This window comes from Rhincodon typus, chromosome 6 (assembly GCF_021869965.1).
Source record: "Rhincodon typus isolate 14 chromosome 6, sRhiTyp1.1, whole genome shotgun sequence".
NCBI classification, from domain to species: Eukaryota; Metazoa; Chordata; class Chondrichthyes; order Orectolobiformes; family Rhincodontidae; genus Rhincodon; species Rhincodon typus.
This window is the reverse complement of record NC_063337.1, coordinates 63,238,920-63,257,766: the sequence shown is the minus strand read 5'-3', so window position 1 is coordinate 63,257,766 and position 18,847 is coordinate 63,238,920. Positions and strand designations below refer to the sequence as shown.

Genomic DNA, 18,847 nt, shown 5'->3' with positions numbered 1-18,847 from the left:
ATTTCGGAATGGTCAGAAAGGTAGTCGAGAGCCAGGCACGTTTTGCTCCTGTACCGTTTGTGAGTTTGCAGCTTTCATATGGTCCATGTGCATCGCACCTACCTGAACTTTATATGTCACTGGACCTGACCTTGCGCAACCATGTCCATTACCCATGGTTCCTACATCAAACTTTATATCCTAAAGTAAACTGTTTCTCCCGCTTAGCGGAGTCTTGAGTCTGACAATGGCATCCCTGATGCTGTTTCAACCTCATCCCGTCACAACCCCCAGTCCAGGAAGAACAGATTTAACCTGATGCGGAGTCCAGCCCAAACCATCACGGAAGCTAACCTTCCATCCATGGTCTCAATTTATATGGCTTGTTGCCACGGAAAGTCTGCCATTTTCATTAAAGTCACATTGCACCCGATAATGTTGTCCTACAAACTCTTCTGTCAGGCAAAGGAGACAGAAGCTTAAACACACACCAGCAGATTCAGGAACAGCTTCTTCCAGGCTGTTATTAGACTGCTGAATGGACTCTCTAACTTCAAATAATACTGATCTTGCTAATGTTGATCTTGCTTGGTGCACGCCCTGTGCGACATTACCTGTATGCGTCTGTCCAAGTTTTTTTTTCAAACTATGACCTGTATGTCCTTACTTACTGTGATCTCCTCATAAATAAAGCTTTTCACTGTACTTGTGTAAACATGACAATAAATCAAATCAAATCAAATCAAATCAAGTCTACTCCCCATTAGCAACTCTGCTGGAGCTATTCTGTATTTGCATGAGGGGTGGTCCTATAGTCAAACAGGAATCAGGACCGTTGGTATCTAGTGGCTATAAGCTGTTTCTTTAAGCATGCCTTCAACGTTTGGACTGGTCTTTCTGCCTACCCATTGGATGATGGATGGTATGCAGCTGTCCTTCTATGACGAATCCCATTTGACTTCAGGAAATACTCAAATTCCCTGCTTATAAATGATGGCCCTTTATCTGTGGCCAACAATTCCAAGAGTCCTTGTATTGCAAAAGATGTGAGCAGTTTGTCTATTGTCACCCGCATGTTCGACTCTACATGTCCAGCCAATTTCAGTGGTTCTCCACATGACTAAGAACATAGAGCCATGGAAAGGACCTGTACAGTCAACATGTAACTGAGTCCAGGGTTTACTCAGCTATTCCCATGAATGTGAAGGTGCTGCTGTCCTTGTTGGCACTCTTCGTACTGCCCCATTAATGTGGTTATGTCTGCATCCAATTCTGGCCATCACACCGAAAGAAGACCTAAGCTCCAGTACAGATGTGGGAGACAGGGCACATTTGATCTCTCTCACTGTATCTTCCAATGGGTGAAACCTGGTCTTGTTGACTTTGTACCCCAAGAAGGTTACTTGGGGTTTTTCCTTTCTAAGGTGTACGCCCAGTTGGAAGAAGTGTCTAAGGACTATCTCCAAGTTTCCAAGTGCCCTTATTGGTCTTCCTTGTTATTAGCATGTCATCTAGATAAATGTCAACCTGGGGTAGACCTTGTAAAATGTCTCTATCGTCTGCTGAAAAATTACACAGGTTGACAATACACCAAATGACAGTCTTGTAATGTTGGTACAAACTATTATGGGCATTAATTGTAGCAAACTTCTGGGAATCCTACATGACTCACATCCAGCTTTGTGAAGGACAGATCCCCTGCCAGCTTTGCGTATAAATCCTCATTGCGAGGGATTGGGTATTTATCCAGCTGTGAAAAGCAGTTTACTGTTTGCTTAAAACACCTACAAAGGCAAACTAATGCTTCAGGCTTCACAACGATATGACTGGTGCTGCCCATTCTGCCAAATGGATTGGTTTGATGATTCCTTCGCTTTCCAGCCTTCCGATTTCTGCCTCTACTTTTGCCCATAAGGCTGGCACTGGGCACACCTTGCAGAATTGTGGAATTGCTTCCTGGTCAACATGCAAGGTGGCCTTGGCTACTTTGATAGTCCCTAGACCTTCCTGAAAAACGTCTGGGTATCGAATTAGGATTTCACTCAGTCAGCCATTTTCTAATCAAAGATTATTGAGCTAAACTAGACGAATCTTTCTCAACCAATTCTGCCCCATCAAGCTTGGCCCGGAGCCTTTTACTACAATCAGTGGTAACTTAACCAGCTGCTTCTCATAGGAGACTGGAACCGAAGTTGCAGCCTTCATCTGTAAAGGTTCCCTGGAGTAAATTCTCAGTCTAGCTGAGGTCTTAAACAAATTTAAAGGTTGGAGTTCAGAGTGAATTTTTTTAAAGACAGGTTCTGCAATCACTGAAATGGCCACGGCAGTATCGAACTCCACTAGATCTGAGTGACCATTTAACCAGACATTTATTTTAATTGGTTCTGATTTGGATGTTGCTAAGCAATTTAACTGTTCCAAACTAGATATAGTGGACTTTCCAGGGTGTGCACTCTCCTGGATACTGGCCTATGAGTTCTCTTAATCAACTTAGGTCTAGTGGGACTCTTTGCTGTTTCAAGTCTGTGTACCGGCAACAACTGCAATGGCTTGTTTGATTGATTTATTGTCACGTGCACCGAAATACAGTAAGCAGTTGTTTACGAGGAGTACAGGCATATCATAGTAAGCAAGGATGTAAAGATCAGAGATTGTAAAAAGACTTAGGTAGAGGCATACAGGTTACATTGCACAGGGCGTGCGTTAAGGGGGATCAACGTTGGCAAGATCAATATTATTTGAGGCTGCAGAGTCTATTCATCAGTCTAATAACTGCTGGGAAAAAGCTATTCCTGAACCTACGTATGTTCAAGCTTCTGTATCTTCTGCCTGACGGAAGAGGTTGTAGGAGAGCATGACCGGGGTGTCTTTGATGATGTTGGCAGCCTTTCCGCGGCAGTGAGCCGTGTACATGCAGTCCATGGATGGAAGGTTGGCTTCCGTGATGGTCTGGGCTGTGCACACCACCTTCTGTAGATTCTTACGGTCCTGGGCACAGCAGATGTCATACTAGGCCGTTATGCACCCAGACAGTATACTTTCAATGGTGCATCAGTAGAAGTTGGTAAGGCTCCTTATGGGCATACCAAATTTCTTAAGCAGCCTGAGGAAGAAGGGGCATTGTTGTGCCTTCTTAACCATAGCATTTATGCAGGAAGTCCAGGACAGTTTTTTTGTTATTATCACACTGAGGAACTTGACGCTTTCCACCCTGTCAACCTCAATTCCATTGATGTAAGTGGGGGTGTGTTTTCCTCCTTTCTTTCTAAAGTCAACTGGATCCTGAAAAAAATTTGAATTGTTTGGCCGAGGCTTGGCTATGTTTTGGGGTTTTGCTGTGGGCTGACCTAGAGTCCCTCTGTTCAGGATGTGTCGTGAGTGAGGCTATGCAATTGCCTTCACTCAAGTGGTGCTCCCCAAGCTTAATTGGACTTGCAAGCGTGTCCACTTCCATTGGAATACCCTGTAACTCATACACTTCACTTGGCTCATTTTCCAATGATAAAGCCAGTTATAGTGCCTGTTTGAAGTCCAGTTAGGCTTCAGCTGTCACTTTTGCACGGTTACATTGTTAATCCCACATACCAAATTGTCTCTCACCATCTTAATCGGGGTTAAACCAAAGTCATGTGCCTCTGCCTGTCCTCTTAAGTCAAAAATCTTGGTATGGATTCCCCTGGTTCTTGAATTGCTGAGTAAAACTGATAGCATCTCAGAGTTAGAGGAGGCTTGTGTTTGTAATATTATTTAACTAAACACATCAACTCTTGAAAGATTTTAGTATCTGGTACCATAGATAAAGTTAGGCTCCTAATAACTGAAAAAGCAGTGGGTCCACCAGCTGTCAGAAGAATTGTTTGTTGCTTTTCATCTCCCCAATGTTGTACTGAATAACTCCACAAAGGCTGGTATCCCATCATCAAGTCACCCTTTATTTACATGTGGTGAGTCCTTGACAAGGATAGCCAATGTTGTTCTCCTTTGTTTAAGAAGGGTGGCAGAGATAATCCAGCTAATTACAGGCTGGTGAGCTTTACGTCAGTAGTAGGGAAATTATTGGAGAGGATTCTTCAAGACAGGATTTGCTCCCACTTGGAAATAAGTGGGCATATTAGCAAGAGGCAACACGGTTTTGTGAAGGGGAGGTCCTGCCTCACTAAACTGATTGAATTTTTTGAGGAAGTGATGAAGATATCGATGAGGGTAAGGCAGTGGATGGTGTTTACATGGACTTCAGGAAGGCCTTTGACAAGGTCCCTCATGTCAGGCTGATACAGAAGGTAAAGTCGCAAAAAATTGGCTCGGTCATAGAAGACAGAGGGTAGCAGTGGAAGGGTGCGTTTCTGAATGGAGGGCTGTGACAAGTGGCATTCCTCAGGGATCAGTGTTGGGACCTTTGCTGTTTGTAATATATATATAAATGATTTGGAGGAAAATGTAACTGGTTTGTTTAGTGAGTTTGCAGATGACACAAAGGCGGTTGGAATTTTGGATAGCGATGAGGACCGTCAGAGGATACAGCAGGATATAAATTGGCTGGTGACTTGGGCAGAGAGATGGCAGATGGAGTTTAACCCAGAAAAATGTGAGGCAATGCATGTTGGAAGGTCTAATCCAGATGGAAAATATACAGTAAATGGCAGAACCCTTAAGAATACTGATAGGCAGAGGGATCTGAGTGTACAGGTACACAGGTCACTGAAAGTGGCAACACTGGTGAAGAAGGTAGTCAACGAGGCATATGGCATGCTTTCCTTCATTGGCTGGGGCAGTGAGTTTAAAAATTGGCAGGTAATGTTGCAGCTTTATAGAACCTTCGTTAGGACGTATTTGGAATATTGTGTTTAATTCTGGTTGCCACACTACCAGAAGGATGTGGTGGCTTTGGAGATGGTTCACAAAAGATTTACCAGGATGTTGCCTGGTATGGAGGGGATTAACTATGAGGAGAGGTTGGAGAAACTTGGGTTGTTCTCACTGGAAAGACGTGAGATTAAGGGGCGACCTGATAGACGTCTATAAGATTATGAAGGGCATGGACAGAATGGACAGTCAGAAGCTTTCTCCCAGGGAGAAACAGTCAGTTACTAGGGGTCATAGGTTTAAGGTGTGAAGGTCAAGGTTTAAAGGTGATGTATGAGGCAAGTTTTTTACACAGAGGGTGGTGGGTGCCTGGAACTCGCTGCCGGGGGAAGTAGTGGAAGCAGATACAATAGTGACTTTTAGAGGGCGTCTTGACAAATACATGAATAGGATGGGAATAGAGGAATACGGTCCCTGGAAGGGTAGGGGGTTTTGGTTGTGATGGGCAGCATGTTGGTGCAGGCTTGGAGGGCCAAAGGGCCTGTTCCTGTGCTGTAATTTTCTTTGTTCTTTGATCCAGGTCCTACAGAGTCAGCTGTCAGAGTGAACGGAAACTGTCAGCTAGAGCTCCCCAAATGAACCAGATTAACAGCCCCAATCAAGGAACCCATATTCTGTGAGGTCCACCTGGCTGACCTCATTACAATCACTACAGACAAGTGCCCAAGGCAGCCACAAATGTTGTACCTCCTGCATGCAGAGTCCCCCCTCAGCCCTGAATTAACACTAACAGCAGCAGGAAAAGATGTTCAAATGGCCACTTCTTGCACATCCATGGATCTTCCTACTGAGCATTTAATTGGGGTGAAAGAAGGACAGTCATGGGGACACCATTGAGCACCCACCCATCTGATTAAATACCATCCCTGCCACCAAACACATCATGGGAAGGCACACAATTTCACCCATGATTTATTTCCAAAAGCTTTAATTAACAATGATATGGGCCACAATGAATTAGTCCAATTTCTCCAACCCCTACAGACTCAGTGCAGATGGATAGAATTAGAATGTTCCAGTCTGTATACTTGGCTTTGTAAGAATGGCATTTGTTTTAAAATATGTGTCAAAAGTTACCACTGGGCAAATTTTGGGCTGTCTGCTTGTCGGCGCCTAACCAATGACATTCGGGAAAACCAAGTCTCCATTTGTCCTAACTAGAGATGTTTAAAGGGTCAGCTACAGGGTGTCACGAGAGGTAAGTATCTTAATGATATCCAAACATGAAACAGAGCAAGAGGCTATCTTACAGGCTGCACATTTAATCCACAGTCTGCTACTGGCTGTCTCTCAATCTTTTCTTAAACACCTAATCAACACTTCTTAGTTCAACCCCTCACAATTACTCTCCCATCCCTTTTCAAGCATTCTCCCAATGGCTACTGCTGGTTGTACACAGGCCTGAATTAGAGGCCTTTTGTCTGCGAATTACCAGTAGATGTTGGCAGCTTACACATCTAATCTTTGTGAGGCTGAAGTCCAGTAATGAATGGGCTTGGGGACAAACCAGTCTGGGGCAAGTCTAATTTCCAAGTCTCGGACTTGAATTTAAGACTCAAGTGTTAAATAGGTTTGAAAAGACCATTCATGATCACAAAGTTAGATCAGAATTGCAAAATTCATTTGATCAAAAGCAACATATTTATATATATTTTAAAATCAATTGTGCTGTCTATAAATGTTTAAGAATGCCCCAAAACTGCTTTAAATAGACGCTAAAATTCTGTGCAGCTCAAATCCTAGGATAGAGGGTCTAGAGGTAAATTGACCTAACTTACAACACTCACAATTTTCCTATGGTTAAAACTAATTACAGGAGACTCAGCAGCACCACAAATTAGATGCAGAATTATAATGCATTAACAAAATTGTTCAGCACTGCTGCCTCACAGCACCAGTGACCCAGGTTCAATTCCAGCCTTGGGTGACTTTGTATGGAGTTTGCACATTCTCCCCATGTCTGCATGGGTTTCCACCAGGTGCTGTGGCTTCCTCCCACAGGCCAAAGATGTGCAGTTAAGGTAGATTGGCCATGCTAAATTACCCCATACTGTCCAGGGATGTGTAGGCTAGGTGAATTAGCCATGGGAAATGTAGGGTTACGGGGTTAGGGTAGGGGGTGGGTTTGGGCGGGACGATCTTTGGAGGGTCAGTGCAGACGTGATGAGCTGAACGGCCTCTATCTGCACTGTAGGAATTCTATGATTCTATGCCTCTGGAACTGACTTCATAATTATCTTGAGGAGATAACCTTGAAGTACAAGGCCAGATTCCCATGCTGTATATAAATGCTCACCTTCGATGGCATGAGGCGAATGTTAATAATTTGCAAAATAGCCATTCTTGGTCACAACCAAGTGAGGCATTTCACTATTTTCTTCATTTGGTACCAAGCCAACTCCAAACCTTGTTAAATTTTACTTCATAATATCAGTACAACCACAAAGAAACGACAGAAGCAGAAGACAAACGTCAGCAGATGTTGGACTTGAAGAAACTGTAACAGCTGTATCAACTGTATGTGTTTTGCACACTGCAGTGGCCCATTTATGTGTTCATTTTGTCCAGGATTTAGAGTAGTTTTTAATTGTTTGAAGACAGCTATAGTACATAATACTGCTTTAACCTTCTCTGAGGAAATGCTCTCTTTGGGGACTTTAAAGTGCATACAACAGCAGAGGAATTAATACATTTCTGGAGTAATACAGTGATAAACACATGGAACAAGCCAAACAAGACACTGCATGGCAAGATCAGCCACTGATATTAGCTCCTTTAGCCCTCCTCATGTCTTTCCCATCAGAAAGTCTGCTACTGGCCAAGTCCCTTTTGAAAGCCATAACTGAATCTGCCTCCACCACATTCTCAGGGAATGCATTTTAGATCCTAGCCCACACACTGTGCAGAAAAAACATCTTTTCCTCGTATCAACCCTGGTTCTTTTTAAATTCAGGCTATGTCAGTGCCCTCTGGTACTTGACCCTTCTACAAATGAGAATAGTTTCTTTCCATCTACTCTGTCAAAGTTCTCATGATTTGAAGCACCTACATGAAATATGCTCCGAACCTTCTCATCTCAAAGAACAGTCCCAGCTTTTCCTATCTATCTACACAACTCAAGGTCCTCACCCTAAAACAGTCTTGTGAATCTTTTCTTCAGTCTGTCCAATGATATCAGATTCTTTTTAAACAATGATATCCAGAATTGGATACTATTTACCAGTTGAAGTTATGCTATTTATATAAAATTTAATCATAACTTCTTGGCTTTTGTACCAAATGCCTCGATTTATAAAGCTAATGTATGCCTTTTAAATCTTTCTCAACCTGCCTGTTATCTTTAATAATTTGTGTATACGTACCTCCACTATCTTTGTTGTTGCAATCCCTTTACAAATGTACTTTTCAAATTTATAGTACCTCTGGTCGACCTTCCAAACAAAATCTCTGTGTACTTCCTGGTGTTAAATGTCATCTGCTACTTGTCTCCCAATGATACCAGCTTGTCTGTATCTTCTTGGAGTCTACAGCAATCTTCGTCTCAAGTCACAATATGTCCAAGCTTTGTCTCATCTGCAAATTTTGAAACTGTCCATGCACACCCAAGGTTAGGTCAATAACATAAATCAAATGAAAGCCCCCCAGAATGACCACAGTATACTTATCTTCAGTTCAAAACACCTATTCACCACCATTTTCTTCTTCCTGTCATTCAGTCAACTTTTTACCTGTGCTGCACTATCCACACTTACTTCAGGAACGTTAATAGGTGAAGTCTATTTCACGGCATTTTGCCTTAAACCTTTTAGAACACTATGTAATGCATTATCCTCATTAACCAACACCATTATCTCAAACAAAAATGCTCAATCATGTCAATTAAACAAAATGTACCTTTAATAAATTCATGCTTTCATTAACTAATCTATATTTGAGGAAGTCACTCTTTGTTTTGAACTAGATTAACATTTCTAAAGGATTTTCCACCACTAAGGTTAAACTCATTGGCTGTAGTTACTTTGCCTGAATCTTTATAACCTCACTTGAAACGGAAACATAGGGTTGCAACACTAATTCTCCGATCCTCTGGAACCATCCCTTTATCTAAGCAGGATTGGAAGATTATGGCCAGCTCAGTATTTTTAGATATATCTCATAGTGGGGAGGCGATGGTGTAATGGTATTATTGCTGGACTATTACTCCAGAGACCCAAATAATGTCCTAGGGATCCAGGTTCAAATCCCACCACGACAGATGGTGGAATTTGAATTCGATTAAAAGAAAAATCTGGAATTAAGAATCTAATGATGATTGTCGATTGTCGGAAAAACCCATCTGGTTCACTAATGCCCTTTAGGGAAGGAAACTGCCATCCGTACCTGGTCTGACCTACATGTGACTCCAGACCCACAGCAATGACTCTTAACTGCCCTCTGGGCAATTAGGGATGCGCAATAAATGCTGCCTGGCCAGTGTTGCCCTCATCTTGTGAATGAATAAAGGAAAAAAAAAAATCCAGTCCTGGTGATTTATTGGTTTGTGGTCCAGGCAGCCTTCCTAATTCCTCTTCTTTATCATTCTATCAATTTTTAGCCCAACAGTGTCTCAACTACCTCCTTTTTCATAATGTCTTGGGTGATATTTTCTTTCTTGGTAACTCTGCCTCCAAGCATAAATTCCCTTTTTGATTCCTCATTTACCCCATTCCTCCTCTAACCATTTATTTCTCTGAGATGTTTGAAGTCCGTCTTATGTTAACTTCCAGTCTCTTCTCGTTCTCTCCCATTGCTTCTCATATTTCTTTTATCTACTTACCCTCTGTATTCAGTCAGGTTTTCATTTGTTGTTACCCACCTGATAGCTATCATATAAACCCTTTCCACTTCACCTTCTCTCTACCTCTTTTGTCCTGGGACCCCTGGGTTTGATAGCCCCACCTTTCCCCTTCATGGAAATGTACTTCATCTGTACCTGAACTATCCTTCTTTAAAGGTAGCCTATTGTTATATTATAGTTTTGTCTGGCAATTTTTGATTCCAATTTACCTGTGGCATATCATTTCTCACCAATTAATTGTTTTTATTCTGGATTGCTCGTTGTCCTTTTCTATAGCCAATCCAAAACTTATCATGCTACAAACATTATTCCAGAAAATGTTTGCATTAGTGATACTTCTTTCACTTCATTCCTCAGAACCAGATGCAGCAATTCTTCCTTCCTTGCTCGGCTGGAATCAATCTAGAAAATTCTCCTGAACACAATTCAGAAATGACCTTATCTATGTCTTTATACTATTAATATCACAGTGTATGTCAAGATAATTAAAGCCTTCTATCATAATACCAACTAGTTTTTGTGCTAACTTATTCCTCCATGTCTTTCCCATTTGTTGCGAGTCTATAAAATACAACTAATAGTGTAATGGTCTAGTTATTGTTTCTTAGCTCAAACCAAATACATTCCACCTCTGATCTCTCTAGGACAACTCTTTCTTTTTCATAGTCATGTTTTCCTCAATCAACAGTGTTTCCCATCCTTCTTTCTTTGCTTCCTTACCTTTCCCGAAACGTGCATCCAGGAATATATCGTATTCTATTCTATTCTCCCACCAATCCTCCTCCTCGAACCAAAAAAAAAGGTTCTGAGTGCTGATTTGGTAAGGCTACTAGTTTTTTTTTAATAATCTGTTTGGGAATTCAGAACAGTGGGAATGGATGTTAGGGCAGTTGCATGCTCCTCCTGTAGAATGTGGGAGGTAAGGGTCACCACTAGTGTCCCCACTGACTTAATCTGCGGGAAGTGCACCCAACTCCAGTGCCTCGGAAACCGCTTTAGGGAACTGGAGCTTGAGCTGGATGAACTTTGGATCATTCGGGAGGCTGAGGGGGTAATTGAGAGGAGTTACAGGGAGGTAGTCACACCTCAGGTACAGGAAAAAAGTAGATGGGTTACAGTCAAGGGACGGAAAGGGAACAGGCAGACAGCGCAGGGATCCCCTGTGGCCGTTCCCCTCAAAAACAAGTATACCGTTTTGGATACTGTTGGGGGGGACGACTTACCGGGGTAAGCCATGGGGTACAGGTCTCTGGCACAGAGTCTGTCCCTGTTGCTCAGAAGGGAAGGGGGCAGAGGAGGAGAGCATTAGTCATTGGGGACTCCATAGTTAGGGGGACAGATAGGAGATTCTGTGGGAACGAGAGAGACTCGCGGTTGGTGTGTTGCCTCCCAGGTGCCGGGGTCCGTGATGTCTCGGATCGTGTTTTCGGGATCCTTAAGGGGGAGGGGGAGCAGACCCAAGTCATGGTTCACATAGGCACCAACGACATAGGTAGGAAAAGGGATGGGGATGTAAGGCAGAAATGCAAGGAGCTAGGGTGGAAACTTAGAGCTAGAACAAACAGAGTTGTTATCTCTGGTTTGTTACCCGTGCCACGTGCTAGCAAGGCGAGGAATAGGGAGAGAGAGCAGTTGAATGCGTGGCTACAGGGATGGTGCAGGAGGGAAGGATTCAGATACCTGGATAATTGGGGCTCATTCTGGGGTAGGTGGGACCTCTACAAACGGGATGGTCTACACCTGAACCAGAGGGGTACCAATATCCTGGGGGGGAAATTTGCTAATGCTCTTCGGGAGGGTTTAAACTAATTCAGCAGGGGGATGGGAACCTGAATTGTAGCTCCTGTGTACAGGAGGTTGAGAGTAGTGAGGTCATGAATAAGGTTTCAAGGTCGCAGGAGTGTACTGGCAGGCAGGAAGGTGGTTTGAAGTGTGTCTACTTCAATGCCAGGAGCATCCGGAATAAGGTGGGTGAACTTGCAGCATGGTTGGTACCTGGGACTTCGATGTTGTGGCCATTTCGGAGACATGGATAGAGCAGGGACAGGAATGGTTGTTGCAGGTTCCGGGGTTTAGATGTTTCAGTAAGATCAGGGAAGGTGGTAAAAGAGCGGGAGGTGTGGCATTGTTAGTCAAGGACAGTATTACGGTGGCAGAAAGGACTGTTTGATGAGGACTTGTATACTGAGGTAGTATGGGGCTGAGGTTAGAACCAGGAAAGGAGGTCACCCTGTTGGGAGTTTTTTACAGGCCTCTGAAAAGTTCCAGAGATGTAGAGGAAAAGATTGCAAAGATGATTCTGGATAGGAGCGAAAGTAACAGGGTAGTTGTTATGGGGGACTTCAACTTTCCAAATATTGACTGGAAACGCTATAGTTCGAGTACTTTAGATGGGTCAGTTTTTGTCCAATGTGTGCAGGTGTGTAGATAGGCCAACAAGAGGTGAGGCCACATTAGATTTGGTACTGGGTAATGAACCAGGCCAGGTGTTAGATTTGGAGGTAGGTGAGCACTTTGGTGATAGGGACCACAATTCGGTTATGTTTACTTTAGCGATGGAAAGGGATAGGTATATACCGCAGGGCAAGAGTTATAGCTGGGGGAAAGGCAATTATGAGGCGATCAGGCAAGATTTAGGATGCATAGGATGGAGAAGGAAACTGCAGGGGCTGGGCACAATTGAAATGTGGAGCTTGTTCAAGGAACAGCTACTGCGTGTCCTTGAGAGGTATGTACCTGTCAGGCAGGGAGGAAGTGGTCGAGCGAGGGAACCGTGGTTTACTGAAGAAGTTGAATCTCTTGTCAAGAGGAAGAAGGAGGCATGTAGACATGAGGCGTGAAGGCTCAGTTAGGGCGCTCAGTTAGCCAGGAAGGACCTAAAGAGAGAGCTAAGAAGAGCCAGGAGGGGACATGAGAAGTCTTTAGCAGGTAGGATCAAGGAAAACCCTTTCTATAGGTATGTCAGGAATAAAAGAATGACTAGAGTAAGATTAGGGCCAGTCAAGGACAGTAGTGGGAAGTTGTGCGTGGAGTCTGAAGAGATAGGAGAGGCGCTAAATGCATATTTTTCGTCAGTCTTCACACAGGAAAAAGACAATGTTGTCGAGGACGATACTGAGATACAAGCTATCAGACTAGACAGGATTGAGGTTCATAAGGAGGAGGTGTTAGCAATTCTGGAAGGTGTGAAAGTAGATAAGTCCCCTGGGCCGGATGGGATTTATCCTAGGATTCTCTGGGAAGCTAGAGAGGAGATTGCAGAGCCTTTGGCTTTGATCTTTATGTCGTCATTGTCTACAGGAATAGTGCCAGAAGACTGGAGACTAGCAAATTTTGTCCCCTTGTTCAAGAAGGGGAGTAGAGACAACCCTGGTAATTATAGACCAGTGAGCCTTACTTCGGTTGTGGGTAAAGTGTTGGAAAGGATTATAAGAGATAGGATTTATAATCATCTCGAAAGGAATAATTTGATTAGGGATAGTCAACACGGTTTTGTGAAGGGTAGGTCGTGCCTCACAAACCTTATTGAGTTCTTTGAGAAGGTGACCAAACAGGTGGATGAGGGTAAAACGGTTGATGTGGTGTATATCGATTTCAGTAAAGCGTTTGATAAGGTTCCCCACAGTAGGCTATTGCAGAAAATACGGAGGCATGGGATTGAGGGTGATTTAGCGGTTTGGATCAGAAATTGGCTAGCTGTAAGAAGACAGAGGGTGGTGGTTGATGGGAAATGTTCATCCTGGAGTTCAGTTACTAGTGGTGTACCTCAAGGATCTGTTCTGGGGCCACTGCTGTTTGTCATTTTCATAAATGACCTGGATGAGGGCGTAGAAGGATGGGTTAGTAAATTTGCGGATGACACCAAAGTCGGTGGAGTTGTGGATAGTGCGGAAGAATGTTGCAGGTTACAGAGGGACATAGATAAGCTGCAGAGCTGGGCTGAGAGGTGGCAAATGGAGTTTAATGTGGAAAAGTGTGAGGTGATTCACTTTGGAAGGAGTAACAGGAATACAGACTACTGGGCTAATGGTAAGATTCTTGGTAGTGTGGATGAGCAGAGAGATCTCGGTGTCCATGTGCATAGATCCCTGAAAGTTGCCACCCAGGTTGATAGGGTTGTTAAGAAGGCGTACGGTGTGTTAGGTTTTATTGGTAGAGGGATTGAGTTTCGGAGCCATGAGGTCATGTTGCAGCTGTACAAAACTCTGGTGCAGCCGCACTTGGAGTATTGCGTACAGTTCTGGTCGCCGCATTATAGGAAGGATGTGGAAGCATTGGAAAGGGTGCAGAAGAGATTTATCAGGATGTTGCCTGGTATGGAGGGAAGGTCTTATGAGGAAAGGCTGAGGGACTTGAGGCTGTTTTCATTAGAGAGAAGAAGGTTAAGAGGTGACTTATTAGAGACATACAAGATGATCAGAGGATTAGATAGGGTGGACAGTGGGAGCCTTTTTCCTCGGATGGTGGTGGCTAGCAATGGGGACATAGCTTTAAATTGAGAGGTGATAGATATAGGACAGATGTCAGAGGTAGGTTCTTTACTCAGAGAGTAGTAAAGGCGTGAAATGCCCTGCCTGCAAAAGTAGTAGACTCGCCAACTTTAAGGGCATTTAAATGGTCATTGGATAAACATATGGATGATAATGGAATAGTTTAGGTTAGATGGGCTTCAGATTAGTTTCACAGGTCAGCACAACATTGAGGGCCGAAGGGCCTGTACTGCGCTGTAATGTTCTATGTTCTATGTTCTATCCTATTTTTGTGATAGGTTTCCTACCGTCACAAATAATATCACATTCCCACTTGACTACCTGGAGCTGCTGATAACTAACTTTATTTACTACACTCTGTGTATTGACAAACACGTTCTTGTTATGAGTTATGAACTGCATTTTCACATGTTTTCGGAATATAACTTGTAAGTGTTCAATGGAAACATCTAATTAAGAAATTAATCAAGTCTAATTCAAATAGACCTGGGGTAAAAACATTTCAAGGTATGTGTTTAATGAGATCAGACTTACAAAGTACTTACAAGGCAAAGTACTGAGCCTTGGAAGATGCATCTCTGTTTTCTTGGTAGACCAAGGGCACATATCTTTAGCTTAATTAAAGAAGCCAAAACCAGCTTTTTAAACCTGAGTAGTTGCAAGGATTCTGGAGAGAGGACAATTACATTGGATAGAAATATAAATTATTCATACGCTTAGACAATCAAGGAGTTGTAGGTTTATTTTGTTTATGACTGTGTGACATGCTTTGCATAGTCTCAAAGATGGACTGTGGGGTAGAAGGTTCTTTTATTTAAGCTAGCTGTGTGTTTACTCAGAAAACAGACAGTTGCAGTGTTTGGATTGGTGTGGACTGCAGCTCACTGAATTGAGAAAGCCAACAGCAAATGATTATTAGTTAGGCCTGCAATTAATCAGACAAGATACTAATTTCTTCCTTCATCACAGACAATTGTTTTAACTTTAAGGTTTTCACCACTACTGCTTTAAAACTCTTGTTATCTAAAGAAAAATGAAGACTACTAATTTGCTTAAATGTGATTTAAAGAAAGACACAAAGAAAGATCCACTGAGAGGGTCTAAATATATGGATAAAACATCCTTAAAATATGGACAGTTTGAATTTTGACTCTTCATGCTGAAGTATCTTTTGATAAATAGTTTCAGTAGCATTGCAGAAACACACTGAAATATCCAGTTAGTTTTCTAATTGCTGATTGCTTTGTGGCCAACAGTGTTGAATCGGCTGTCATCAATGAAGTCAATCAAATCAAATTAAACATTAAGCCCACCTCCTCCTCCAACATGACCACCTTGGCTTGGGTGCTGTTCAATGCCTGATCCAAGATTTCAATGCGCCTCCGCTGATCCTCATTGGCTGAACGCATTGTGGCCAGTTCCATTTCCAGCTTTTCCTCTTCCTTCAAGTGCTCTTTGTTTGCATGAGAAATAGAGAACAAGGTTAGCTTTGTGTGGCAGTTTTCCTGTTAACTGGGATCACGACAAATTGCCTCAGGCAGGAAGAAAACATGAAGCAGACTTCAAGTTACTTGGCATTTTTCTTCACATTTGAAAACCTTATCTGTTATTTGGAAATAACATAGAGGGAATATCAACAGCTAATCTTTCAGAACTGAATGGATGATGAATTTACATTTACCATTTTTGCTTACCAAGATCAACTACTAGGAAAATAAGAAAAAGTCATCACAAACTTAAACGGAGAGACTTCACAGATGTGTTAAGTCCGCAAATGTAATTAATATTTCACTAGATGTAGTGCAGGATTTACTTTAAGATCAGGAAAAAATACTGAAGAAAGTCAAAACGATACATAGATACAGTTCGGATAAGTTAACTTCAACACCTATTTTGTTTTATTTTAATCAATATTTTTAATTAAGAAAGGAATCAAAATATGAGTATTCCTGAAAACAGACAATTTTTTTTTAAGCTTTTCATCTTGCACTCATCAGAACAATTCACAAGAAACACCAATGTAAAGGAAAACAACATTTATACTATATGAAGAATGGTGATTGATTACCAAGCAGACTCTAATTGGCAGTGGAGTTGCATGAAGAAGCATCGATTAAATGATGACTGACAGTTAACTCCTAAGCTTTTTTTTTAAACCAGGTAGGTTCACATTGCTTGGTTAAGCCATTGCCCTGAGAAATGAACCACAGAACGTATATCACGTATTTTATTGAGTTGAAAAAGGCATGGTGTGTACATGTCCTTTCCGACTGCAAAGAGCTGGGCTCCGTGTGTTCATATTTGTAGCTTCTGGTACATGCAAGTGTACCAATCTTCAATCTTAATTCTTAGCACACATTTAGCAAACATTGTCCAATCAGAATTCATCTAATGTTGAACACTGTTTTGCGTTTTGCAAGCATGGGCTAGTTGCATGTGGTCAGCATCTTGCTTGCAGCGAACAGGTAAAGGGGCTTGCTATTTGATGTGATCTTTGGGATATGTGGCCATTGGACCTAGCATCATACCAACATTGGAATTCATATTATTCATTTATGTGATAAGCAGAAAGTATTTTTGGCTTGATGGCAGCATCCTGTGAATGGCAAACATCATTTTTATTGCTACTATTCGTGGCAGCATGAAACAGATACGTTACTCTAGTATTTTACATACTTTACCTTCATTTGAGGTAGAATATGTACCTTTCAGGTCCAAAAACAAGTGACAACTTAGACCTGTTTATGAGTTTATGCAATATACAGCATCAAACTGATACAGTACCAACTTGATTGAATTTTTCAAGGAAGTGACGAAGGTGATAGATGACACCAGAGCAGTAAATGTTGTTTACATGGATTTTAGTATGGCTTTTGACAAGGTCCCTCATGGTAAGCTCATCCAGAAGATTAAGATGCATGGGATCCACAGCAACTTGGCCGCATGGATTCAGAATTGGCTTGACCATAGAAAGTACAGGGTAGTCATGAAAAGGTGTTTTTCAGGCTGGAGGTCCGTGACTAGTGATGTTCAGCAGCAATCTGTATTGGGACCCCTGCCGTTTGTGATATATACGAATGACTTAGATAAAAATGTAGATGGGTGTGTTAGTAGGTTTGCAGATGATACAAAGAACAAAGAACAAAGAAAATTACAGTATAGGAACAGGCCCTTCGGCCGTCCAAGCCTGCACTGACAGGCTGCCCGTCACTACTAAAACCCCCTACCCTTCTGGGGACCATATCCCTCTATTCCCATCCTATCAATTTATTTGTCAAGACGTCCTTTAAAAGTCACTATCGTATCTGCTTCCACTACCTCCCCCAGCAGCAAGTTCCAGGCACCCACCACCCTCTGTGTCAGATCTGTGGAGTTATGGATAGTGTAGAAGGTTGTCAAAGGATACAGAGATGGTAGGATGTATATCACGTATCTTATTGAGTTGAAAAAGGCATGGTGTGTACATGTCCTTTCCGACTGCAAAGAACTGGGCTTTTCTGGAGAAGGATCTAGGCCCGAAACATCAGCTTTCCTGTTCCTCTGATGCTGCGTGGCCTGCTGTGTTCATCCAGCTCTATGCCTTGTTATGTCAAAGGATACAGCTGGGTATAGATCAATGCAGATATGGCCAGAGAAATGGCAGATGGAGTTTAATCCAGGTAAGTGTGAGGTGCTGCACTTTGGGAGATCAAGTGTTAAGGAAAAATATACAGTTAATGGCAGGATGCTGAACAGCATTGATGAACAGAAGGATCTTGGGGTTCAAGTCCATAGCTCCCTGAAAGTGGCCACGCAAGTAGATAGGGTGGTGAAGAAGGCATATGACATGCTTAGCTTTATTTGTTGTGGAATTGCGTACAAGAGTCAGGATATCATGTAGCAGCTTTATAAGACTTTGGTTAGGCCACACTTAGAGTATTGTGTTCAATTCTGGTCACCACATTACAGGAAGGATGTGGAGGCTTTGGAGAGGGTGCAGAAGAGGTTTACCAGGATGCTGCTTGGATTAGAAGGTATGAGCTATTAGGAGAGGCTGGAAAACTCTGGCTGTTTTCTCTGGCATGGCAGAGGCTGAGGAGAGACTTGAAAGAAGTCTATATAATAATGAGATGCACAGATAGGTTTGACGGTCAGAATCTTTTTCCCAGAGTTGAAGTGTCTAATACTAGGGGGCATGCATTTAAAGGCGAGGGGGGAAAGTTCAAAGGAGACAATCGCGGCATGTTTTGTTTTACACAGAGAGTGGTAGGAGTCTGGGACGTGCTGCCAGGTGTGGTGTGGAGGCAGATACAATAAGGGTGTTTAAGGGACTTCTAGATAAACACATGAATATGCAAGGAATGAACAGATACAGACCAAGCACAGGAAGAAGTGATTAGTTTCATTTGACGTCATGTTCAGCATAACGTTGTGGGCTGAGGGGCCTGGTCCGCTGCTGTACAATTCTGTGTTCTAAATAATCTGCTCAGGGTTGCTATTACCCCATAGAATGCTTTGATATGCCCTATTACAGCATCCAGCTTGTACAGTGAAAAAATAGCTTAAACCGAATAAGGTGTGGAACAGTAGGTTTACTAGGCCGTGAATTTTCAGTAGACAGTGGTAAAAATCCATGGAAGGATGGTGGGATAGGGGCTGATTTGACTGTTCCATTACAAAGGTAAATTCAGGCACAGGA

The 18,847-nt window shown here is 42.5% G+C and overlaps 1 protein-coding gene across 2 annotated transcripts in view; it reads right to left on the bottom strand.

Moving 5' to 3' along the window:
- The window catches only part of amotl1 (angiomotin like 1), a 149,954-nt gene that overhangs the window by 31,837 nt on the left and 99,270 nt on the right, over positions 1-18,847 (bottom strand). For both annotated transcript variants that reach the window (XM_048598275.1, XM_048598274.1), the window contains one exon: positions 15,483-15,622. In XM_048598275.1, the coding sequence (XP_048454232.1) occupies positions 15,483-15,622 (140 nt within the window). The remainder of the gene's footprint in view (positions 1-15,482; positions 15,623-18,847) is intronic.